This window comes from Glandiceps talaboti, chromosome 20, assembly GCF_964340395.1.
Source record: "Glandiceps talaboti chromosome 20, keGlaTala1.1, whole genome shotgun sequence".
Lineage (NCBI taxonomy): Eukaryota > Metazoa > Hemichordata > Enteropneusta > Spengelidae > Glandiceps > Glandiceps talaboti.
Genome location: NC_135568.1, coordinates 6799724 through 6826552, shown reverse-complemented (window position 1 = coordinate 6826552; position 26829 = coordinate 6799724). Strand labels below are relative to the sequence as shown.

Genomic DNA, 26829 nt, shown 5'->3' with positions numbered 1-26829 from the left:
TTTCGATCGGTCTTGTTCAATGCTACTCTATCAGAATGACAATTGCAGCTCACTGACCACTATTAGTCATTTGATCTACAAAGCTGATGAACATGTTACTGCCTAGTTTTACTATATTTTATTTCATTTGTCCTACTTCAAAAGTGAAAAATTGAAAGATTTCGAAATGATTGTCATCACAGTTCAAATTACTTTTTCTGCAGTCAGTGGCACACAGACAGCCTGTGAGGGCGTTAGACAGCCTGTGAGGGCGCTATAATGAAAAGTTTCTTCCTGGTATCAAGATTCGATTTATAAACGATCCGAAGACGTAATTTATCCAACGTATCAAAAATGTTCAGGAAACTCCTAGTATGCAAATAACTGTTTCAATAATGCCAGAAGACAATAGAAAGCATGTATTGACATTGAAAGCATTTTAAAACAGTGTAATCAAGGTTATTATTAAAGTATTTTCACCCGAGAGAAAAGTTTATAAACTCAGCTCATGCCACTTTAATATTACCCCAAAACCATAAAAGCTTCTCCTATACCCCTTTAAGCATTGCTGTTTAACGTACAAAAAAACATCTCACAAAAATACACTTGTACAGTATTCTAAATCCAAACACACCTGGCAAAGTGTCTAACAAAAGACAAAAAATAAATAGCCACCCTGCAGCCTACCCTTTGCAATTTCACAAAAAGTCATGGATTTTGCGGCTTCTAAAATCTAGCTTTTCCAAACTTTGAACTAAAAATATCCGCAGCGATAAAAACGATAACAATAAAACACCTTACCTGAGCAAAAATATTTCAAAGCTTTGTATTTACAAATTGTACAAAATAGTTCTTATATAGCCAACCACAATATATATAATTTATGTCCAAATAATAACAGAGTTGCAATAAACTGAGTAGAGATTCAATATATGAGTAATAAAGATTATAATTATGTAAGATAACTAATAATGCTGATGAATGTTAAAAAGTCATATCCATTCTGGATTTCCATTCCAATGATCTCCGTTCTCCGAGAAATACAACCAGCGACAGACAAGCATTAACAAGTAGAACTTGTGACTAGCAGGGAAATTGGATTAGGAACACTTTGCACATCATGTTGGAAGTACAGAGACTTGTATTATATTCCATCATTTGATAAGAACAGTTTTATGGTCTCTTTGCACAAAAGCTCACATTCACAGAAGAAATTTCAAGTTCTCCTGGCATTTCATGTACATGTTAAGAAGCCATACAACTGCTCCTAGTAAGCAATACTTGTCTCTCTGTACTTCCACGATACTGTGCCAAGTGTTTATTAATTCAACTATTTTGTTCACTTTCTCTGTTTGTAACGAGTTCTGCTTGTACTGCTTGCCTATCTCTGATTGTACTATGAAGGGTTGATATTGGAGATACACGAAATGAAAATCAAGCTGAAAAATGGAAAAAAGTCTCATCATAAAGACACTGATGAATATTCTTCACCTTCAATTACTGTCCTGTGAGGGCGCCAGTCTTCATATTTCAGTCTTTCTATTCAGCAAGCCCTGTCACCATGGTGATATGTAAATGATTCATACTTCATGAGTAATGAGTACTATCATCACTACAGAATTATCAACATTCTGCACAAAATTGACAGAAAAGTTCAGATAGTAAAATGCTTCATTTTACCACTGACTAGTGGTTGTCATGGTGAAACATAAAACTCACATTGGCCTGGTTTATGATGGTCATCTAGAGCCAATCATAGTGCCACCACTAGAGGGCGCTATTCACAATGGACATATCCCCACCACTGGGGGCGCTATTTAGACTAGCTAATCATCTTTGGTTTATCAATCAACTTTCAATAGCATTAAAGTTTTTTCCAGTCTAACGTCAATAAACACTGACAAGACTTGACAAATGAACAACTCAAGGTTATCTGAGTGTTGTATCTTCTCTTCTGAGTAACTTCATCTTCAGCCACCTGTGTGGTGCAGTGCAGTGTATAGTAAATTCTCTTGAGTACGGTCCACTAAAAGAATTACCAGCCTGGTGCGAAAAAACAACAAAAAATACAAATTAACCAAACGTTTCTACTCCTGAAGATAGAAAAAAATACACGCGTTAGGGTGATTATGCGAAGAAAAGGATCTCGTGGGCTTGCGGGTACTGACAGTTGAGCAGAAAAGGCCTGAACTCTGAACCTTCAAAGTATGTATAACATTAACAATCATACAGTAAACGGCATATTTTGCATTTCAATGTCAACCCAGTGTAATAAACTCATCAAAACACAAAAAGAATAAAATGAGAAAAAGTGACAAAATATACAATTTCAGGCTAAAACTATTCATTGAATTTTTTGAGTAGCCAACACAAACAATAAATATACACGTACCTTACTATCAAAACTAGAATTATTATGTGAGAGTTTCCATGATATGCGTTTGTTGTCTCTGAGTATTTCTTCGTCTAATTTCCTCTCAAAGCTATTTACTGACTCAGCACCTCTAAGTCTGGGTAATGCTCTGAAGAAAAGATACAAGAAATTCAAATAGCATGATTAGACTGACCCTCATGGACACAGGCATGATTATGTCTAGCCCAGAGACTTAGCTGTCTGGCTTGAATTCAATCAATCAATCAATCAATCAATCAATCAATCAATCAATCTTATTTATCTATCTATCTATCTATCTCTCTCTCCCTGTCTCTGTCTCTGTCTCTGTCTCTCTCTCTCTCTCGCTGTCTGTCTGTCTGTCTCTCTCTCTCTCTCTCTCTCTCTCTCTCTCTCCTCTGTGTCTTGTCTGTCTATAGCTTTCTCTCACCCAGTCTGTCGCTGTCTCTGTCTGTCTGTCTGTCTGTCTGTCTGTCTGTCTCTCTCTCTCTGTCTCTGTCTCTCTCTGTCTCTGTCTCTGTCTCTCTCTCTCTCTCTCTCTCTCTCTCTCTCTCTCTCTCTCTCTCTCTCTCTCTCTCTCTCTCTCTCTCTCTCTCTCTCTCTCTCTCTTCTCTGTGTCTTGTCTGTCTATAGCTTTCTCTCACCCACTGTCTGTCTCTCTGTCTCTCTACAAATACATTGTAAATATCAGTATGATCAGTATCTTGTACATCAACAAAGGAACCAAGAAGTTATCATTCCACCCATGACCCCAATGACCACACTAATCCCCATCAGAAACAGCACTAAATACATCAAGTAAAATAACAACTCTATTTCAATGACCTCTAAATTATAAACATTCCCACATTTATCAGTTTGTCTACAAACAGACAGATTACAAATAAAAGTCTACACATCAACAATTTTACAGACTTCAAAAAAAAGTTCAAGTCACCCTTATCAATTGATTTATCAGACATAAACAAGTATTAGTACACTTAGTAAATATTGACCAATGTAATCAATACAATGTAGTACTTTTAACGACTCTAACCACACAGCTACACACACTTGTCAGAAGAATGCGAGTTAATAAATACGCTGAACTTTGGCTGATCTTATGGTTTCAGACAAAAAATAATCTCATTCAGTGCAGACAAAGTAAATAATATAAACTGAAAATGGAGTAATTTTCTCTAAAGTAGAGGACCACTATGGAAATAAGTCGTTAAACTTTTTTGGGGTCATCCTCAGCAATGGTCCTACCAAGTGATTGTTGTCGTAATGTATATCCAATGACTTAATAAATTGCAAAAGTATGCAAAAATTGTAAAAAATTGTGCACATTTTTTAAATGCTTTGCAGTGTATTGAGTTACAAACACAGACTTGGTATATGTTATTTCACATTGTTTTTTCAAGTAGAAAAACATACTAAAGTTGTTTTATCAAATAAAAATCCAAACTAAATACCTAATCCTCATCCATATGGTCACTTTAACATGGCTGTGTGAACACTACATGTATATGTACTCACCCTCTATATCTATGGGTGTACTCTAATTCACTAGATGCTGTCACTGACGGATGTGGTGTCACGGGCGCTAAACGGGCACTGCGAAAGTTGGGCACCATCAAATTACTGGCTCTATGAAGTTGTGCTATTGTATGCGGTGGTTGTAACATTTTTCTTTTGTGACGTACATACTGTACTAGATGTTCTGACCTGTGAAGATAAAATCCATAAAATCAAAAATTAGAAATAACATCACAATCTTAACATTAGTTAAAAAACTTTTTGATGAGAAATCCAGATTTGGTCTAATTATAAATTGCACAGACAAATAAAGCTACACTCTTTTTATTAAAAAATTATAAAAAATTGCATAATTTGCTGCTATTTTCTGGTACAATGTAGATTCAATGATTAATATTATTAATAGCTAAGGACATTATTAAGCCCAAGACGTAAAGAGATATCTTGAGATTTGAGGACAGATAGCACTAGATATACAGTGAGATCTTGAGATTTGTGGATGGATAGCACTGGACTACCTTCAACGTGTTTAACAGCTTTTAAGACACTCTATTTTTGTAATAATTGCAATCATTTCAAGTACACTAACAATAAACTCGGTAAAGAAATTGTACTAAAAATCAATACTTGCTGAGTGTCTACCATCATGTTTATGATTTTGACCGTAATAAAAGTACTTGGAGTTTGAACTTAATGGTATTTGAGTATACTGTCAGGGTACTTGACTCTCATCAACTAAATGTTAACTACTCAAACGTCAAAACTACTCCAAGTTTATGGCCATGTCTGAATTAATAAAACTAAGTACTTGTCTAACTTGTTGGTGATCTTGTTCAACTTTCTGGTTCCTCTAGACAAGATATGAAATCTTGTCAATAGGGTGGTTTGGAGCTGAACAAGTTTCAAAGGGACTCACTTCATTATTTTATGCCCCAATGCGTTGATTCAACTCAGAAGTGATTGTATGTGTCCTAACTGTGGCTACTTCTAGGCGGGAGGGTTCCAGGAGACCTCTCATAGGAGATCTAGGGACACTTTTTAACCCTTTAAGCTTGACACTATTTATATATGGGGAGTTACTGCGTAGAGTTACAGAAACCAAGTCATTCAGGGCTAAGGAAAGAATTTAAAAATCCCAGCTGGTGTTTTAACTTTATGGTACTTTTCAGGACACTTTCAGGTGACCTCTGACAGGTGTCCTAAGTCAAGACTCTTTCAAACTTGCTTCAGGTAGCTCTGAGACTTGTGTGTGACTGTCTCAAGAAGCTCTGCATACTCTTTTATGATGTAGAGAGCTTCTTGAGATAGTAACACCACAAGCTCATTTTCTTTAAAAACAAAAAACAGGACCTATACATGTATGTATATAACTTGACAAGTCTCTTGGTGTAGAAAGCTTCTTGAGATAGTAACACCAAGACAAGTCTATGGGCTAGAGAACTTCTTGAGATAGTAACACCAAGACAAGTCTATGGTGTGGAGAGCTTCTTGAGATAGTAACACCAAGACAAGTCTATGGTATGGAGAGCTTCTTGAGATAGTAACACCAAGACAAGTCTATGGTGTAGAAAGCTTCTTGAGATAGTAACACCAAGACAAGTCTCACAGCTAGATTTCAGAAGACCCCCAGCTGGGCCCCCCTGTACAAAAAATGTATGTGTTCTGTAAAGTGACTGACAGGACATTTTCTGAAGAACTCATCTAGATATCTCAACTCATGACATTTCAGGAAGGTTTCAGGACTTCTCTATACTGATATGAAACTCTCCTAGCAACCAGAGGTAAACTAACAATGGGTTTCCATGACAATGTAAACACTGAGGTTATCATGTCTATTTGACCTGACCCAGCTTAGTATGTGTGTTTTTTTATTGAATTCCCATCACATACACGATTTATAACACCCTGCACTGTACCCAATCATTGGGTCCATAGTGTGACTACCAACTAATCCCTAAATACATAATGACTGGGTTTTATCTCTCTTTGGATCCTGTTATCACAAAACACAAACACGTAAATGACATAAATTTCATATCAATCAATGAACTCACTGTGTTAAATCATACCCGCCACTACATCAACAAATTGACCTACTTTTGTACATATACTTAAAAAAAGAATGTCTAAGTTTTTTTATTATTTTTAGGTTTTGACTCATGACATGTACACTATGCCCAAATATGGAATATATAGTCACATGACACACTATGTCCAAATATGGAATACAGTGTTCCATCATGTTATGTACACTATGCCCAGATATGGAATATATAGTCCAATGACATACTATGCCCAAATATGGACTCCTCAAGCATAATTTATCAAAAATAAGGAAAAATCATGGTGATTTGCAATGTTTTGACTCATATTTCAAACACAGCAAAACTAGTAACATAGAAACGGGTTGTCGTGATGTAGAAAGACCAGAGTATATATTCCATATTTTCTGTTCAAAGACAATAACTTTGCTTGCGTATATATACATTCTCACAAACCAGAGCTGATATATCTTGGACGGTGTCGTAAATGAGGGTGTGGTTTACGATAATGGGTATATAACACTTGTCTTACCTTTGGTCATCTGCATCTATTTTGTAAAGTTCTTCCTGTTTAGTTCTAGGTGTAACATCTGATGCATCATCAGTCACTAATTTTGGCAGTCTGTATGGAGTAAGTCCAGCCCCTAGTCTGTCCGTTATTTCTACAGCAGCTCTCCTTTCCTGCCTGATGTCCGGCAGACTACATGCAGCACTGGGCAGTCCAACCCTTTCCCTGTAAATAACACATAAAATATGAATATTAAAGCAGCCATATGAATGAGAATTTGGTATTTATTTTGGATTTTGGATTTATAAAACAGTTTTATCATAACTTCCTACTTGAAAAATCAATGTGAAACAACACTGACAAAGTCTGTGTTTGTAATTCAATAAATTGTGAAAGATTAATAAATGTACATAATGTTTGTTATTGTATGTTACTTTTTTATAACTTTTTGCTATGTATTGAGTTACAAACAATGGTGTTTCATATTGATTTTTCAAATAGGAAGCCATAGAAGTGTTTTATAAACCCAAATAAATACCCAATTCTCGTTCATATGGCAACTTTTGATGCTAGACACTAATTTGAGATAATTATTGATTAGATGCACCATTCATTTTTTGTATTTATAAGGATATTGGCATGCCAATCTAGTCAATTTTTACCGACATTATCACCTGTGGAAAAATCATTGTACAGTACATATATACTATAATAATACTCTATTACTTTACAACATGTAAAGCATGGTATAGTAAATACATTGACATAATGTCATAATACTACACTCACAATGTAGTTACTGACGAGATTTGTCTTGATTTACACATATCACACAGGAATTTCACAATTGGAAGTTTATCATCGGTATAAAAATGAGTACATATCAGTGACAGAAGAAAATTAAACCTCTCTCTCATTATAATGTTGTGGACAATCTATAAGAAAATGATATTCATCTTGAACACCTGTAGAACAAGACTTGTGAAATCTTTCGTTTGCAAGAATTTTTTAAAAGCTCTAGTAGGCTTAATTTGAAAAACAGATACAAGAAATGAAAAAGAAATATGTTTTCAAAAATTAATATTATGGATTTGAACATTTCCAAACATTATACAGCTTTGGGGCCTAATACCTAGGAATATATGAGTGTATCATCCAATGAAATAACAGGTATGATGGCAAGCTGCATATTATAATTGTGGTTTGATCTACAGTCTCCAAAATTAGGAATGGAAACTACTGAAAAATAGTACATCTGCTTACAACTCATTTTGCCCTAATTCACTTATTACAAATTCTTTACTAGTCATTATCAAACTAATTCCCTCTTCAAACAGACAATGTTTTTGTTCTACATTTTTTGAGACCTTGGAAAATGCAAACAGGGTAAAAATGTGTCTCAGGATCAACAGGAAAAGTAAATAAAATACTGGCATAGTATCGTGACTCCTAATAACAAACTGCCAAGGTTGCTGTGAGGTCTACTTATTTGGAAACGGTGTGTAATCAAAATTATCAAAATTTAACAGTGGAAGAGAAGTCGTTGCCACAGTACAAAGCATTGCTATAACTATGGAGCATACAAGTACCAGCGGAACAGTATTTGCATACTTGAAATTTGGAACTGGGTCCTGTGTTCTTGTTTGTTGCTGCAACAATCAACAGGTTTCATATAAACACAACTAACACTTCTAACACCAGTCACAGCGTACAATGTGGCCTTGAATTTTGATATCTAGCTTTGTTGTCAAATTTTGCCATGAACTGTTTCAGCTATAGTTTTCTATTGATTTTGATTGGTCTAACAGGCTACCACCTTTAAATTTTGATGTCTACAGTTCCTGAGCCCAGGACTACTGCTAATTTGGTAGTCTAGATACAATGTACCCTGGACTATTGCTAATTTGATAGTCTAGATACAATGTTTAGTAGTCTATGTGTTCTGGACTACCACTAATTTGGTAGTCTAGATACAATGTTTAGTAGTCTATGTGTCCTGGACTACTGCTAATTTGGTAGTCTAGATACAATATTTAGTAATCTATGTGTCCTGGACTACCGCTAATTTGATAGTCTAGATACAATGTTTAGTAGTCTATGTACTCTGAACTACCACTAATTTGGGTGTCCTGGACTACTGCCAATTAGGAGTCAAATGTAACAATAATCACTTGTATAGAAAGGTGAAAATAGTATTTTTAGAAAAATCGTAATTTTTTTAATTAAAATTTTTGTCCTAAAAACTGCCCCACCAAATTCTACACTTACATGTATGTTGTGATATCGATAGTGCCTATGGTTATTGGTTGTAGTTGAGGCCAACAGGTAAATAGCTACAGCAACTGCACTTTGAATGACATTTTTCTAATTCTAGGATTACTTCTCATGATGCTATCTAAACTCTTTGCATTTTTAAAGACAAGTTAATCCTGAATTTACGACTAGAAAGAGGAATCTATAACGGAGCTCTTGTAGAAAAGTGAGGTTTTCAGTGGTGGATTTGAGAAATGAATAAACAATGGCGAGGTAGACTGTACAAATCAATAGCAACTAAACCTCTCTTTGTAAACACACTGATGTTACTAACAAAAGATCTAACAAAGAAGTGCGGACAGTGATCAAAGAACACAGAGATAATGAAAGTATTCCTGGTAGACTTTACGGCAGTGTTTACAAATGTAGAATGACTTGGTTTAGTACACAGACACTTCCGTGTAGGGTCTATGGTATGAAAGGAGGGATGAGGAGATCCAGTAATATTCAAGAGGGATGGGGCTTCATAAGCTTACTTCTAAACTCAAAGGACTAGTGCTACTAAACTATTTGCTATCCAAGCTGACATTTTGATTTTCAATTTCGCTGTCCTTTTCTCGTTTACAAATATATCTGTAAACAAAGGTAGTTTCATTAGGTATGAGAGGAGAGAAGAGGTTTGGTAACTGTCAAGAGGAATGGGGGTTCCATAAGTGAGGAGGGGGTAAAGATTTTGTATATTAATAGTGAGGTGGGGGTTTGATAACAAGGGAGAGGTGTTGCAATGGAAAAGTTAGACTGCTATGATTCTTTGGATAAAGGATAAAGATGTCAGTAGATAATTTAGTAAAATCTGTCATTTCAGCAGAGCTGTAAGGACAACTAAGGAAATATTAAGAGATTCCTATCTATACATATACATGTCAGGGATGTAGACAAAAACAACCGGATACTCTGCTAGGTTTTGCTAGATACTTCTTCAGGAATGTTGTTTAACGAATCTTTGTTTCCAGTGACTATACTTCCATTGGGGGGGGGGGGGGGGGGGGGGGGGCAGATTCATGGGTCTTGTTCATCAATATTATCAGTTACTTTTCACACCTGACTACTGTTAAAATTAGTTACATCTGTTCATTTTTTTCCAAATACTGCCACCAAAAAAGAAAACTACAATTTTAATTAAACTGATCTAAAAAAAGCATCAGTTTAAAAACACTTATCTTTAGTCTCAGTCTGCTAAGCAGAGACTAACAAATTATAAAAAATACCTATCTATGGAGGCCTAGGAATGTACATAAAATAAGTATACTATTGTGTACATCCCAGATGTTGTCATTGTACAAGTGATGACTTCCTGAGAAATAGGAAATTGTTACTAAGTGTATTTCTATACAGGAATGTATGACATAGCTTAGTACCACAGTATGTGAAGTTGTCACTATTTGCACTGTGTACCTGCCTCTTAAGGTAATTCAAAAATTCTACCTGCATTTACATGAAGTGGGAACAATGATTCGATCGTTCTGACTATCTAATAGTGTAGTTTTTGTCCATAACTGTTAAAATACTAGTATACAAGAATGGTAGACACATGCAATGAATGAATGGATGGATGGATGGATGGATGGATGGATGGATGGATGGATGGATGGATGGATGGATGGATGGATGGATGGATGGATGGATGGATGGATGGATGGATGGATGGATGGGTGGGTGGGTGGGTGGATGGATGGATGGATGGATGGATGGATGGATGGATGGATGGATGGATGGATGGATGGATGGATGGATGGATGGATGGATGGGTGGGTGGGTGGATGGATGGATGGGTGGATGGGTGGATGGATGGGTGGGGGATGGATGGGTGGATGGGTGGGTGGGGGATGGATGGATGGATGGATGGATGGATGGATGGATGGATGGATGGATGGATGGATGGATGGATGGATGGATGGATGGATGGATGGATGGATGGATGGATGGATGGATGGGTGGGTGGGGGATGGATGGATGGGTGGGGGTTGGATGGGTGGATGGGTGGGGGATGGATGGATGGATGGATGGATGGATGGATAGATGGATGGATGGTTGGATGGATGGATGGATGGATGGATGGATGGATGGATGGATGGATGGATGGGTGGGTGGGGGATGGATGGATGGGTGGGGGTTGGATGGGTGGATGGGTGGGGGATGGATGGATGGATGGATGGATGGATGGATGGATGGATGGATGGATGGATGGGTGGGTGGGGGATGGATGGATGGGTGGGGGTTGGATGGGTGGATGGGTGGGGGATGGATGGATGGATGGATAGATGGATGGATGGATGGGTGGGGGATGGATGGATGGATGGATGGATGGATGGATGGATAGATGGATGGATGGTTGGATGGATGGATGGATGGATGGATGGATGGTTGGATGGATGAATGTATGGATGGATGGGTGGATGGGTTTGGTGGGTGGGTGGATGGATGGGTGGGTGGATGGATGAATAAATGAATGAATGAATGAATGAATGAATGAATGAATGAATGAATGAATGAATGAATGAATGAATGAATGAATGAATGAATGAATGAAAAGAAGACAGATATAGATACCTGTTAGAGTAAGACTGGCTAGTCACCGGGAATGTCACACTGTAAAATGTTAGATGGAAAAAAATACAACATGCAGAGATTAGTGACATTAATAACACCAAATTAGTGGTCTTAGTAAATGACTCTCCAATATTGCTGTATTGATCACCAATGTTGTGGAGTCATTTACAATGTCAGTATACAGGTTATGATGATAACAATAATAGCATGTCTACTGGCATGGTGAGTGATTCTGTAATGTTGTTCTCAATTCATCCTGTACATGTACAATGTACACATCATGTACAAATGCTGTACTTCTTGCACATTGTGGAGTCACTCATCGTGCCAATGAACAGGGCACAACAATAACACAAACAAATACATGTACCGTACACATGCATGATGGACATTCTAGTAAAATAGATTTATACATAGCAATCATCACCAATTTTGAACAACTACCCTTCCCCATTAATTAATACTATAGTAAATTATCAACACTTTAACTGGTTTATTTTGAATTTCTAAAAATAAACATGACAAAAAGTTTAAAACTCAAGATATGGACAGTCACTCAATCACCATTCCCCAAGCACATGCAAGTTAAACACATGTATTACAGTATTACATATCACATACATTAGATGTCCCATCATTCAAACAAATTCTTGTTTTTCTGTAAATTTTGGACACGTCATCTCTATTTTAGACAGACATCACAGTAATAATACTTATTCATGAATTGATGTTATTCTGACACCAAAAATATTTTAACAAAAAAAATTGTGTCTTTGTATAAATTTTTGTCACATTTCAATTTCATTTTAGACTAGAATCATAGAAATATTCAGTACAAATAAATTGCTATTAAAATTGAGATGTTTACCACCTAAACTTTTTGACCAGAAATTCTTGTCTGCTATAAATTTTTGTCACATTTCCACTTTATTTTAAACTGACATCATAGCAATAATACTTATTAAAATGAATTGGTACAAAAAAATAGTAAACTTGTGTTGCTGTTCCGCCAAAATCTTGAAAAGAAATTCTTGTCTGTCTACAAATTTTTTTACACATTTCCATTTTATTTTTGGCTGAAACCACAGCAATGAAGTGCTTCTAAATTTGTTGTGCCATCAAATTGAGTAAAATTGGCAACTCCTCAAACTGGTAAAAATTGTTATTAAATGGATGTTCACCAATTCTCGAAGTGATGTCTGGTTTTGCATTGGTTAAATACCGATAAGTCTAAAACATATTACAATTATATATCACTTTGATTTACATACAAACGATACATATACATTTGGTGAGACTAGATAAGACAACAGAAGATGAAACTATATGCTACCATGCTACCATGCTACCATGCTAGGAGTAGTACCTTTTTACTGCTTTTCTTGGTGCAACCCGAACATGAACATGAATGGGTGGGAATCTGTTAGAGGGGTAGAGCATACATATAAACATATAATGACATAGAAAACATAACAACATGATGACATACATGTAATGATGTAGTTAGGATAAGACATGTTAATGTACAGATAATGTTAAACATTAAAGTATCAAATGTTATGTTCCTTACCCACTATACTCAGACACAGACACTGTACATCACATACTCATCATAGATCAGTTATGTGTAACCATGGCAACAGCAATCACCTGACACATGTACTTACAAAGGAAACCTGCAGTTTTTCCACTGCTGTATATAGCTACATTTGGCTGTGACAATGAATTATTAACAACCCGAATTAACTGCACATTGTGGATAAATATAATTAATTTAAAAGCAGCTAGCATTTACTGATACAGATAGCTATGTTTTCATAAGATTGCAATGGTACTTGATACTAAAGTATTTAGATTTATTATAGTCACTATTGTATAAGTACCACAGGAGAGTGATTGAATGACACTCATGGTTCTGGTGCTGGTTTATACACTAGATAGTGACCACAACATAGTCTGGAGGCTATCCATGGATCTGAACATCTCTAAAAGCAATGGACAATCTCTTTGGACTACATGTAGTGCAAAGTCGTGGATAGTCTCTAGACTTTAATAGTGAGAAAAGATTTGAAGTCACAGATATAGCCTCTCTAGACTTAGTGAGATGAGATTCAAAACCATGGATAGATAGTCTCTAGACTTAGTGAGATGAGATTTGGAGTCACAGATAGCCTCTAGACTAGTGGAACGAGACTCACAGCAATGGATAGCCTCTAGACTCAAGAACTGTCTTGGCGTTAATTAATTTACTATCTCAAGAAACTGGCCATGGGAATGATTGCTAGATTAGATTCTAAGAAACAGCTATCCATAGCATTCAATCATCTTTTCACCTTTCTCTTAAAGAAAACTCTTGAGATTTGATGCCACGGATAGCATCTAGACTAGCTTAGAAAGTCAACAAATAGTCTCTAGCTAAAGTTGAACTACTAGTGTACGCATAAACTATGGAACTATGTGAATGTGTTGACTAATACATCCATAAACTATGTAACACCATACTACTAGCAAGGTGAGTAAACACTACAGTAAATAACAAACTAACTAATCAATACCAATGGATTGGGAGTAGGTAAATAATGATTATGAGGGGTACTTGTTGTACCTACAAGCTGTAAATTATGCAACTTGAAGTGAATTAATCAACTTAAGTTGTTGACTGATTGAGCTGTTCCAACTTCTATAAACTCTAACTACTTGGCTATCTAGCCTACGTTGTAGAATCCAGGCGAATGGAGATATAACAATTCAAAATCCCCATTCGCATGGATTTCAAGCCTGCATACTGTCAAGCCAGTATGTTGATGCCACAAGTTCCTTTAAAGCATCAATACGTCATAAAGCAAAGGAAAGAAAATTTGCAGGAAAAATGCAGTGGCGTGCACAGAAAGTTTGCTGTAACAGTGGTTGATACAAATCAAAGATAACATGCAAATTTATCAAACGAAAAGTGTTCAGAAAGTTTACTGTAGCGTAGACAGCGAGTTTCTTCTCCACTGTTTATGATTATAGGAACAGTTGGTAGTCTGTAAGATACGACATTCAGGCTGCCCCTTACGTGTGTCTGATATGGACCTACAGTGAGACCTCAACAAGTATTTGAGGTAGCATTGATATTGTTATAGGGCAGTATACACTAGAAGCTATCCATGACATTGAATCGTAGGATCTTTCTTCTGTTTAGAAGAGATTTGAAGCCACAGATAGCGTCTGGACTAGTGTCATATCTTACAGACTATGAGTTGATAGTTGAGAGTCAAGAGGACTTCAAACTCTCGTTGAAAGCAAAAACGTTGTCGTACAAACAGGAAAGCCTGGTGATGCGGAAACCTACAAGTGTGTTTATTGAATCACGTAACGCAGAGGTTAAACGGTCAGTTGACACAAACCTGTACATGATAACAAGTTAGACTTTTTGGGACGGTTCCAAATTGTTGACTTCATAAAACATAGCTCCACAATGTGATTTATTGTATTACTTCAAGATGAACAATAGGCAAACCACAATACGAATCAACTGTCCCGATGGCCAAATACGATGATAACAAAGAAACTCAGTAAAAGTGGCTGAGAAATACAATACACCAATATGGATCATTGAACAACAAAGGTTACTTCACTTAAAATGTACATGTACGCCAGTCAAAATACACAACTTTCCAAGGCTGATAATTGCGGTGTTGTGACCCAGTGTATTTTTTTTACTGCACTTAGCAAGTTACGCATAGTTTTACAGCCATTAGTTTACGACAATGTCCGAAGAAATTTCCACTTTTCAAAGAACATCAAAATATTCAACTTTCCAAGGCTGATATTTGCAGTTTTGTGACCCAGAATATTTTTTACTACACAGCACAACGCACGTATTTATATATATTCAAAAGGCCATTGTTTTATGATACCGCCTAAACTTTCTCATCTTTCCAATGATGTGAGAAGTCTGGAAAGTTTGTACAATATGTACTTCATTTTGAGACAGTCAATGGCTAGAATCCCAACTTTTCTGTACTCAACACGGTTTCATTTTAGTCACAGTCGAGATTGAATTTTCAACTCTTGTAAAACAAGATAGTGTCTTAACACTAGTATTTTACCACTGCTACACAGAGACTGTAGGTTTCACACAGACTTGGCGTATTTCCGCATTTTTCTTGTTTCTTATACAAGTGTGTATAGCAACGATGTAACCTCAGTAATTATACACCTTTGGTACGGGCAAATCAAAGTGCCAATAAATCAGGAATCTTTCTACACCATAATCACCTCTTACTACATCCTGCCTCAGTAAATTATATTTCAACTGATCCATGGGATCAATGTAGTCTAGAGGCTATCTATAGTTGAAACATTGCAGCCTCTGTTTAACTGAGAAATTATGTATAATCGATGCTGACAAGGGCATGTTACTGTACAAAAAATCTGATTTAGTCTCCAAATGTTACCATGAAAATAATTTTTTCCTCACCAACTATAGAAGTACCTCCATAAGGAATATTTTAGTCCGACCATCTTGTTACACAAAAACATTTACGTGTACATATCGACCTTAAAAATCTCAATTTTATCAGTTGCCTGATGATCGTTGAGAAAGCGTGATACTCTGAGTAACGACTTATAACATCCTTATTCTTTGGATTTTAGTCTAGTTTCAAATCTATGGATAGCCTCTAAACTATGGGATCATTGTGGCACCTGAATTATGAATAACTTATATTTGCCTTTGCCTTTTTATAGTTGTTGCCAGGAAGCAAGATATTGTTTAGTTTGTTATTTAGTTAATTTTTTGCAGCAAGTTTGTTAGTTTATCAATTTTCATTGACCGAAATTCACACCCTCTCACCACCCCACTGATTCAAAGTTGGAACTCAATCACCTGTGGTTTACGAGGATATACTGAAACCAGTATTTATCATAATGAGGTGAAGGGAATTCCTTGGTGACTCCAGATTATATTCAGACTGACTCATAAAACTCATAATAGTGTTGACCACAATGAATTGAATGTAACAAATATACGCCATGTGACACTTCTCAGACACAGAATGATTTCTCACAATCAACAAAATTCGACAAAAGAGTGCATCACATCCGGTGGTATAATTTATTTGTAAGCTATTAACACCGATATAAAATGTACGTAATTGTGTGTCAGGTTGCGGAGCAAATCTTTTCTGTACTTTGTATGGTAAATTGTTGTCTAAAGACCCAGACTGCTACCAATTAAAGGATAGCCTAGAATCTCGTCATGCTGGGAATTTTGGCTTTTGTCTTTCCCAAATGCCTGGTATTTTGATAAAGACCTTAAATGGCTTGGTTTTGGTAATTCTATGTAATTATACCCTAAATATAGGGTGTCAGGCTTTTAAATGGGTAACGAAGCTTTGGCCAGAAAACGGGCACAAATTGTTTTTTACTTTTTCCCGTTATGAAACAACATCCAACAGCATCACCACATAATTAGAACCAACTCAGCAGATTCATCAGAGCTGTACAATGTAAACATGATTAACATATTCAATGTCGCAGTGGGTAAACATCAGATTTTTGGTTTGAATACATTCGAATGTTAAGTAGCGAAATGCCAGGGTTAGAAGAAAAGCGAAAGCCAATAATCCTACATGACTGGATTTCTAGGCTACAAATAGGAAAGCTAAAGTATTTCAGCTGAATCATATTTTGCTTATAATATAGTAATTAAGCAACAAACTATACTAGCAATGTAGATGACAATATCAAAGCAGCAACTTTCAAGACTTACACTGGTTAAGGTTTAACTTTGGGTGAGAAAGGCAGTTGTTTGAAAGAGCTCAAACCACTAAAAAGTTTCAGTGGTGTGAGGATAGAGCTGAAGAAAGAGTTTATCCTAAACAGAAGACCGATCCTTTCTAATCTTCATGGCTCTACTGATAAACAGCACTAAACAGAGACCATGGGATTGAATCCTAGGCCTTTAATTGAGGATAAAAAGATACAATTCTCTACAGAAATACTTCCAAACAATTAGTTTCACTACACTGCAGTTTATTACTAGTATGGGAGTACAATTCCCACAAGGTCTATTAATGAAGTATATCAATAACTATCGCTATATCCTTGGAGAGTTCTTTTTTAAAGGCTGATTAGTATTAAATGGTACAACATTCATGATAATTGTTAACCCAAAGCACTTGTCATAAATACTTATTGCAGCAAAATTGTAAATTAGTTTTGAGTTTGAGTTTTTTGTACTTTACTTTAGAATATTCAAAGAATCAGTTTATATCAAAAAATATGTTTACCTAACAGAGGCAAGAACATAGAAACAAAACAAGATTCAAGATTTTAATCCGATAAATTTGATATTATTAAAGTGGCACACGCTGAGTTTAGAAACCTTTTACTCAAATGAAAATACTTACATAAAAACCTTGATTATACTATATTATAATATTAATGTCAATACATGTCTTCAATAACATTGCAATTATTGCCTTCTGGTTTTCTCAGAACAGTTGATTCTCTAGTATGGATTCCTTAAAAAAATTGTGTACACATTAAAAAATTATGTCATTGGATCGTTTATTTGTGATATCTGGTTTGAGTTCAGTCAATTACTAGTGATGGTATGTATCATTCAGTAAGTTGAATACTACGAGTGACATTTAAATACGCAGTATAGAATCTCGCCCTAAATATATATAACCTCAACTCATGCCCCTTTAACTATCAAATTTTACTTGAATACTTTTTGTAAAAACCTAACCTATAGAGAGCTCTTTCACCTAAGCAGTTAATCTTATTATTGCAGAGGTGGCTAGAAGGTGAAGTTTTAGGCAAAGTTTTAAATGCATTGATTCTGTACAATGTTAATCTTAGCATTGTCAAAGCCTTTCAAATTCTTTTTCTGCCCAAAGTTCTGCCTTTATTTCTCATGTATAAATCTAAAATTGATATATGTCAAACTACGGATATCTAAAAATCATGGAAGAAAACACATTTATTTCAGAAAATGTATTTTTTCTGTATATCATTATCAAACAACCGTCTGATCATTGAGGTATTTCAGAGAAACTGCATTTTCCCCTATATTTAAAAAAAAATTCATGGCTGCTTCAAAAGTAATTACTTTGTTTTTCACACCTCTATTAGCAAACGTTTTACTCAGTACATTGTTTGTTGCTAATTGAGAATTTTTGTTTATCACACTCAGGCGGTCGGTCTCAGGGTCGGTCTGTGGAGAATGATACACTCAAATAAACAGAAAATGTCAACCAATATATTTTTCTTTTCCTTCTTGCACACGTTACGTTTCACGTTGAGCAGTTTTCACGTTTAGGGTTGTTCACCTGCGAGCAAACCAGCTAGCTACCTATTTCCGCGTTCCGGACAACAAACATCACGAACATACACACGGGAACAGAAATCGACTTTTCTTTGGCCAACAGACCCGATTCTCCAATGTGGGGAGACAAAACAAAGCTATTCATAGCATAGTATAGTCGAACATTTTGTAAGCATCGGCGATAGCTTTCAAATAAACAGACGGTGTTTATTCCAATAGAAACAATAACTCTCGGGTTACGGACGTTCAATGCAAGACATTCACACTGTACGAAATTGTGTTTTAGGGTAAAATTACCAAGCGACGATTCTTTTTTAACTAATATGGTCGACTATAAATAGTGTTTTTAAAGTCCAGTTTGCCAAATTTGCGTGAATTTCTTTTTTCTCAATTTTAATACCCACTGACTAGCTCAATGAATACACATAGCGATACGGTCCAGCTGGCGAGTAGAGCATAACGTTACGTGTATGTGAATGCGTACGGGAAACTCAAAAGACCTGCCTTGGTGCCGCTTCGTTCAGGCTCGAATTCTCGCAAGTTCAAAAGTCCACACCTCGAACTTACCTGCTTTCACGTTGCAGTTCTAATGATGATGAAGATTTCGGCATCGCGGCTGCAGTCCCGGGGCCCAGAACATCGTAATTCGTTTGAAAATCCACGATTGCTGTTACGAGGTTTACAACGTCGACCCTTCCGCCATCTTGGTTGTCACGGTAGTGATGAAAGCCGAGATGTCACATGACAGCCAGCACTATAAACAATAACTATAAATTTTTAATAAGTTTGACTTAGAAACTCCGAAAACAACTGGTAACTAATCAAAATAAACACGGAAGGTTTGTTTATAGTTGTTTTGAAAATGTTTATGCATTTATTTCCTTTAGTGCATTACGAGGGACGAGGAAAAACGGCAAGGAAATGTAGCAACATGAGCAAGGGTAGCCAAAAAGCACGGGTGTTTTGAATAAATAAAGAGACAAGATGAATAAATAAATAAATGAGCGAAGAAATAAATAAATAAAACAAGACAGAAAAAGTAGACATCTAGCAAGTTAGAGATAGATAGATAGATAGATAGATAGATAGATAGATAGATAGATAGATAGATAGATAGATAGATAGATAGATAGATAGATAGATAGATAGATAGATAGATAGATAGATAGATAGATAGATAGATAGATAGATAGATAGATAGATAGATAGATAGATAGATAGATAGATAGATAGATAGATAGATAGATAGATAGATAGATAGATAGATAGATAGATAGATAGATAGATAGATAGATAGATAGATAGATAGATAAGTAAGTAAGTAAAACAGCAAAAGGCATCCCTCAGCCCCAAAAGATGAACTCTGTTGTAAACTATTCAAGGGAGAACATTGAGTCTTGTGGGGTCTTTATGTAACGAGAACGTCTACAACGTACATGTAGGCCTACACACTGTACTACTTTTGTTATGGTTATCGCTGTAGGCTACAATTAGAAAACTTGTACATAAGTCTATACCGTATCTTACCACGTGTTAAGTCGATGTTTATTTTCTGTTTTTAGCACAACTGATCTACGTTCAGTCGTGTTATAACCATGGTAAAGTGTCTGTCTGTCTATCTGTCTGTCTGTCTGCCTGTCTGTCTGTCTGTCTGTCTGTCTGTCTGCCTGCCTGTCTGTCTGTCTGTCTGTCTGTCTGTCTGTCTGTCTGTCTGTCTGTCTGTCTGTCTGTCTGTCTGTCTGTCTGTCTGAAATGACTACAAAGACATTGCGTACATCAATTCAACATAAACATTATTATACTATATATCTGAACCAGAGCTTTATGTAAGTATTTTCCTCCAGGTAACAAAAATATAAAGTCACCTCGTACCACTTTAATTATCTGACGGTTTTAATACCATCAGTAGGAGATGTCTATTAATATTGTTCAGTTGTAGGGACTTTAACTTATTTCGAATCCTTTACCTTATGGGTCACGTACTTAGTATTGTAATGTACCATACATGAATACTAACGAGTTAATGGGTCCAAACTGTAATAGAATCTTATAAATAGTTAATGAGAATTATCGATGATCACAGAATCTTAATCAACATCACAATAGACAGTGACCGCCAGCCATAGTAGGTATAGTCTATACAATAAAAGTTGGTGAAGACAGATCAAGAGAGACAAACAAAGATAAATTGATGTGAACCATTGTAACAGTAAGTCTTGTTAATCCAACCAGTTAGTCGGTCGAACTTACAAATGTGTCCCTCTCTTCTCTCTCTCTCTCTCTCTCTCTCTCTCTCTCTCTCTCTCTCTCTCTCTCTCTCTCTCTCTCTCTCTCTCTCTCTCTCTCTCTCTCTCTCTCTCTCTCTCTCTCTCTCTCTCTCTCTCTCTCTCTCTCTCTCTCTCTCTCTCTCTCTCTCTCTCTCTCTCTCTCTCTCTCTCATATTTATGTAAATATTACTATCAATTACACTTTACACGTTACAATATTCAATGCTTCTTTCGTGACAGAGACCGGGGATTTTGCTGTGACAAACCAAACCCAGGGTGAGAGAGTTCTACATGAGACTTGATGGATAGGCTTTGTCACGTAGTCTCAAATCTAACTGTATTTCAGGAAAGGTCTGAAGAAAGTGTGCTTGTTCTTTATACATATTCGTCACCACGATCAAAAAGAAAATTGATGGGATTTCAAGCACAGAAAAAAAAAAGTTAAAAAAAAAACATTTTAAGAAGCCCCAATGTTTATCTAAATGTTGTCAGGACAGTACATGAAAAGGGACATGGGTCCCAGAATACCAGATCAATGGTAAGGCCTTAGGACTAATTGATCCCACACCGCTGCCACCACATTGACATTGGTTGTTTCTCACTTCTACTGAAACAGTGAATTTATGTGAAAGCGATACATTAAACTGTTTTTGATATAATTGGTTAAACTGAAGGTCAGAACTCCCGTAGAGTAGATGGGTGACACTGTCTTGACCGCTCGATCAACATCTCCACTACACCACATCCAAAGCAATATGTTACTATATTATTCTCCCTTTATCCCTGTGAGACCCACTACTATCCTCACACCATAACTAACGCACAACATAGTTGTCAACAGTGTTCAATATGTTCTGATATTGTGGAGCATTGGTGGCAACGATGGGATGTGGCAGAAGAGGAATTTCGAAACGGTGGAAGGAATGGGATGGTAAAAATAAAAAAGTAATGCATGATAACACAATGAGTCAAAGTAAAATGTGACCTCCCATGTTCCAATTCCATTTTCAAAAACATGGCCCTCCAAAGAACCGATTTGCAAAAAGTTACAACCCCTTCTAATTTCTCTTTTAATTACTCAAAACCCCCTAATTACATTCCGCTGAAAGGTGCGCTTGATTTGCATTAATCACCTTATAAATTCTATGTGTATTTAATTAATTTCGGACCGTTTACATATTATGAGACAATGATGTATTCAGAACGTGTGTGTATGGAGAGAAATCAAGCAGAATGGACAGTACATAGTATTCACTAATTTATTATTTATTAAAGTTTATGAATCTACAAATTTACGTGAAAATAAAAAGCTACAACTTTTTGTTATCGATTTACAATGTTTGATAAATGAATATAATGTATGTGATCTTTTATATTCATTGAAAGATGTAAATGACCGTAATCGGACAATTTAGAAGTGCGCCCTCAAACAATAAAATAGAAACCTTTTGTTTTAAAAAAAAAAATACTCTCGAGACCCACATACAATGAACATACATAGGCAGGCAAACCTTCTACCTTCTAATAAAAAATCGATTAAAAAATTTAATTGACCCAAACCTATTATTAGCTTCGTCACTTCAAATGTTATTATTCAACAAAATGAAGACAAATTAGACAATGACCCCCTAGCACATAAACAAAATGTATGTTCTTGAAAATAAATAGACTATAGCTAGCCGCTACTTCTCTACTTTTTTTCACTTGAAACATAAAATAGAGCAAGTAAAGCAAATCATGTTCATAAATTTCTCATAAAATGTTTTATAAATATCTGTAAATTCCTGCTTTAAATCTGCAAATGAAACTTGTTGATTTATCATGCACACGATAAAAAATAGCGCCCTTTTTCCGATTTTCGTTTACTTTTTTCCATCTCATCAGTATCTCGGTGTCAGGTCTGAATTTCGCCGTCATGAATAAATTAAATAAAATTTGCATATTACCGTATCCATTCTAGGCTACAGTGGTATGGCAAGCCATACAGGCCAACAAGGTATTCTTGAGATATTAGTTTTTCCAATTGTGACAGACAACTCATCAACATGCAGATTTGACATCTATATATACAGTCCTGGGCTATAAAGGCCTATGTTTCAATCCCTGATCATCACATTAGCGTTATCTTTGATTATATAGTATCATTCTTTATCCGGGATTAACTTTTTCTATAGCTCTGCCAAACAACCGTATTTCACATCTATATTGTAATTCTAATCCAGGTTTTTAAATCCAAATGGATGACGATAATGATTCATATCGTGTTTACTTAATTTAATCGCTCATGTTGGATTGGGATTAAAATTGGCTGGATAAAAGAACTGTCTGTAAAAGCTATAGAAAATATTTATCCTGTACAAAAAGGATTAACTACTATATGGCTTAATAATAAAATAGTACTAAAGCTAAAACATGGAATTCAAACATTGATTTTATACAATAATTAGATATTATTCCTCAATTTTTTTCTTCGTTCAGCCAAGGAAAATATGAGTGACCTAAGGGGCCTTGTCGCTTCAAGTTGATAGACGAGAACTAACAAACATTAAGTGACGGTATTTTCTGGCTGAATGAAGAAAAAATATTGGGAGAATGATCTGATTATACTCCCTCAAGCACAATTTATGAAAAAAATGGGAACAATAATGGCGACTTTGAACATTTTGATTCATATTTAATTTAGAGCACCGCAGAACCAGTGACGTAGACACAGGTTGTCGTCTGTGACGTACAATGACAGAGTATATATCCATATTTTCAGCTTAAAGACAATAACTTGGTTTGTGCATGGTAAAAACAGCATTTGTTGTTGATAATTAGGTTCCCTCTGTACTTTTCAAACACCCGCGTCTTGTTTGATATTAGAGATTCTCTTTGGGTTTCTCTATACAACAACATGAAATAAAACGCAAACCTGTCAGTCCAATAACTGATAACTGAAATGGCGAACCCCCCTGTACAAGTTCCATGGCGTTAACCTTTGAACTGTACGTGTCCTTTTTTTTCTCGTCTGTTTATTTGTGTATTTCTTTATCTAAATATGATTTTCTTCGTTAATGTAGAATATGGCGAGAAGACCATGGCAGAATTGATTTCGTCAGCAACGGAATCTATGACGTCATACACAATTTCTTTGAAATCACTCCCTGAATGACTAGCCTCTATAGACGATACAAACTTGGTCATAAACAGTGACCTTTCCTGCGAATCGAGATCCTGGAAAATATTGAAACAAAACAAGAAATCTTCCCACATTGGCGGAGACTTCGGAAGAAAGCAAACTTCTGGTTTCATATCAACAATATCAATGCCGTCGTCTTCTAAACACAAATGTGTAAGAAAGATTTTAGGTTTTCCGACAAGCGATGGGCAGCGACGAGAATTGACGCATTTTGCGACGTCTACGAGAGACACGGGTAGTGAATCTAAGCCATAGATGAGATCGGGAGAACCATGTGAGATGAAGCACGCCACCAAACAGTCGAACTGTGAATGGTCCTCCAAACTGATCACGTCCATGACCTGCGAGATCTCGTCTGAAGTCTTGTCCCGGTATACACGGACACTGAACCCAAGTTTCAAGAACATTTCTCTCAACTTATCTACGGGGGGAAAAACAGAACGAATGAAAGGAAGAAATGTATTACATACATATAAAAGGTGTTGCTAATTGTCGTAACGTCGTAAACAGTACACTCTTTTACGGCACCGTCCACGAAAAATAAGAAAATCTCACGTTTTGAATAATTTGAGCTAGCGGGGTGATTTTTATTTTTTAAAAAGAATTGTCATCAAGGCTCATTCATCGTTTGAAAAAGTTCCATTATTTTCTGTAGCCACCCCAGCTGCATCGATATGATTGGCCCTTAAAGTTTCAACATTAAACTTATTTAAACTTGAATTGGTACATAATTATTACTTACCCGAATCAGAGACATCCCCAGTTTCACTGTTTTCATCAACTCCAAGGTTGTCAACAATCACAGCAACGCCACGTGGTTTAAGGTCCATGCTGTAACTCGTACCATCATCCACGTCACCCAGGGTAACGGCCAACGCTGATCTTTTCTTTTCCACCATCTTCTTCCGAATGGTGAAGAAACCTTTCCCGGACAGATATTCGCGTATGACATCGATTCCACGTGTGCATATCTCAAGTGGTGGTTCGTCTAACGGGTTGTGTAGTAAACTGAACGTTGTGCCATCTTTCTTGCCAAGTCTTGATAATTTACCGAAGTTGACGGGCAAGTTTGTTATTTCGTTACTACTGAGGTCAAGGGTCATGAGATTGGTAAGTTGACAAATACTGTCTGGGAGGCCAGTCAGACAATTATCCCTTAGAATCAACTCCTGCAGTGTGTTCAATTTGTCCCCAAAGCTGTCAGGCAGACTTTGGAAAGAATTATCATTTGCTTTCAGTTCCTTTAAACTTATCATGTCACAGATACATTCAGGGAATTCGCGTAGACAATTTTCTTCGATATCCAGGGCTTTGAGTTGAATTAATTTTGCAAGACTGTTTGGTACGCTTGACAACTTGTTGCTCCCAAGCTTGAGGACTTCTAAATTGATCATTTCGCCAAAATCTTTGGGTAAACCACTCAATTTATTGTGGCTCAGATCCAATATCGTCATCTTCTTGAAGGAGCTTCCAAAACTAGTCGATAATTCTCTAATTTTATTAAAACTCATATCTAGATCTTGAAGATTTGACATGTTAGAGATACCGTCGTGGATAAATTCAAGGTGATTGTTGCTAATATCAAAATGCGTCAAACTCGTCAGTTTGCAAGCAACAGACGGAAACTCTTGAAATTCATTACATCGAACCAAAAGCGTCTGCAAGTGACTTAACTTCGACAGTTTCCATGGCAACGTCTTAAGACGATTGACTCGCAGGTCAAGTTTAGTTATATTCTTAAGTTTAAGAATTTCATCAGGCACAGTTGTGAGATCGCTCCCACGAAGATCACGTGATGTTGTCGACATCCTGCTTTTGTAACCTTTACAATGGGACTGTTGGAATGCTGATGAAGGTGAAAAGAAACCATCATTTATTATGTTAATTAGGTCGAGCAATAACAATTGTCAATTTCATTCGAGCGGCAATAATTAGTCCCGGTCGATTTTACATTAAAATGTAACTTGTGAATAGCTTTATTATTAACAAGGCCTCCACATGAATGATTCCAGTGTGCAGCTTGTGGAATGAATATTTTACCATACAGCTATAAAGCAAATCCCTTGCCAGAAGTATCGAAACGTATAAAAAGAAGTATCCCGTATGTTGCTTCATGAGTAATACAATCCGAATTGCTTTGTTACATTTTAATCCCCCTTACCGTCAAACGCTGTGAAAAAATGCGCATAGAATTGGACATGTGTTCAAAATACCATTACGAAAATAAATCTGAAAGTAATTATTGTACAGTTGTAAAGTGTGAAGGGAAGAGTTTGCTTTCATGTTCAAGCAGCGTAAAGGTGGGTATTTTAGTCTCGATGTTTGTCAAAGAAGGACACTTTTGAACTGTGTACAGTAGCAATTGAAAGTTAATGGGGTAGCTATTGTAATGCATCGTGTTAACTCTATATACTTACAATGGCAATGGAATGTTACAGCACCGGGCCCTAACTTCAACTCTCGTTACAAACTCCCCAGCTTCCAATATTGGTCCACCTCCTAAAAACGTCTCACAAGAAGTCCTCAAATCTTGGTTGTAAGTTTATCTCGACATCGTTGAGAAATCTTTTTAAACACTTTCACTTTTAAATCAACCTGTTGTATTTGGTTTAGTCACGTAATCCAATGAGTTGACACTTTACGAAGGACACGCCCAACTGCAACAGAAGCGGCCGAGACCACGAACAGCGCCACCACATGGCAAGAGATGCAGAACCAAAATCCATACATGATTAATTTTCGCCCAGAGAATGCGTCC

The 26829-nt window shown here is 36.3% G+C and overlaps 1 protein-coding gene across 2 annotated transcripts; it reads right to left on the bottom strand.

Moving 5' to 3' along the window:
- Window positions 1–1515: 1515 nt before the first annotated feature.
- Window positions 1516–19319, bottom strand: LOC144450902 (uncharacterized). Of its 2 annotated transcripts, XM_078141653.1 has the most exons (7): window positions 19191–19317; window positions 12669–12722; window positions 11303–11341; window positions 6464–6664; window positions 3890–4078; window positions 2372–2501; window positions 1516–2022 (listed from the first exon to the last, which is right to left on the bottom strand). In XM_078141653.1, exons 1-7 carry the CDS (start codon window positions 19232–19234, stop codon window positions 1909–1911), a joined length of 771 nt encoding a protein of 256 aa, XP_077997779.1. In that variant the 5' UTR covers window positions 19235–19317; the 3' UTR covers window positions 1516–1908. The 2 variants fall into 2 exon arrangements, with proteins under 2 accessions (XP_077997779.1, XP_077997781.1); XM_078141655.1 differs by lacking the exons at window positions 11303–11341; window positions 12669–12722 and having other exon boundaries at window positions 19191–19319.
- Between the last annotated feature and the right edge of the window lie 7510 nt (window positions 19320–26829).

Excerpts from the sequence above, each read along its gene's own strand:
- LOC144450902 (XM_078141653.1), bottom strand. The coding sequence starts at position 19,234 with ATGCCGAAATCTTCATCATCATTAGAACTGCAACGTGAAAGCAG. Across the intron at positions 6,665-11,302 it reads AGCCAGTCTTACTCTAACAG|GGAAAGGGTTGGACTGCCCA; the intron begins GTATCTATATCT and ends TGTTATTTACAG. Across the intron at positions 4,079-6,463 it reads ATAGATGCAGATGACCAAAG|GTCAGAACATCTAGTACAGT; the intron begins GTAAGACAAGTG and ends TTATCTTCACAG.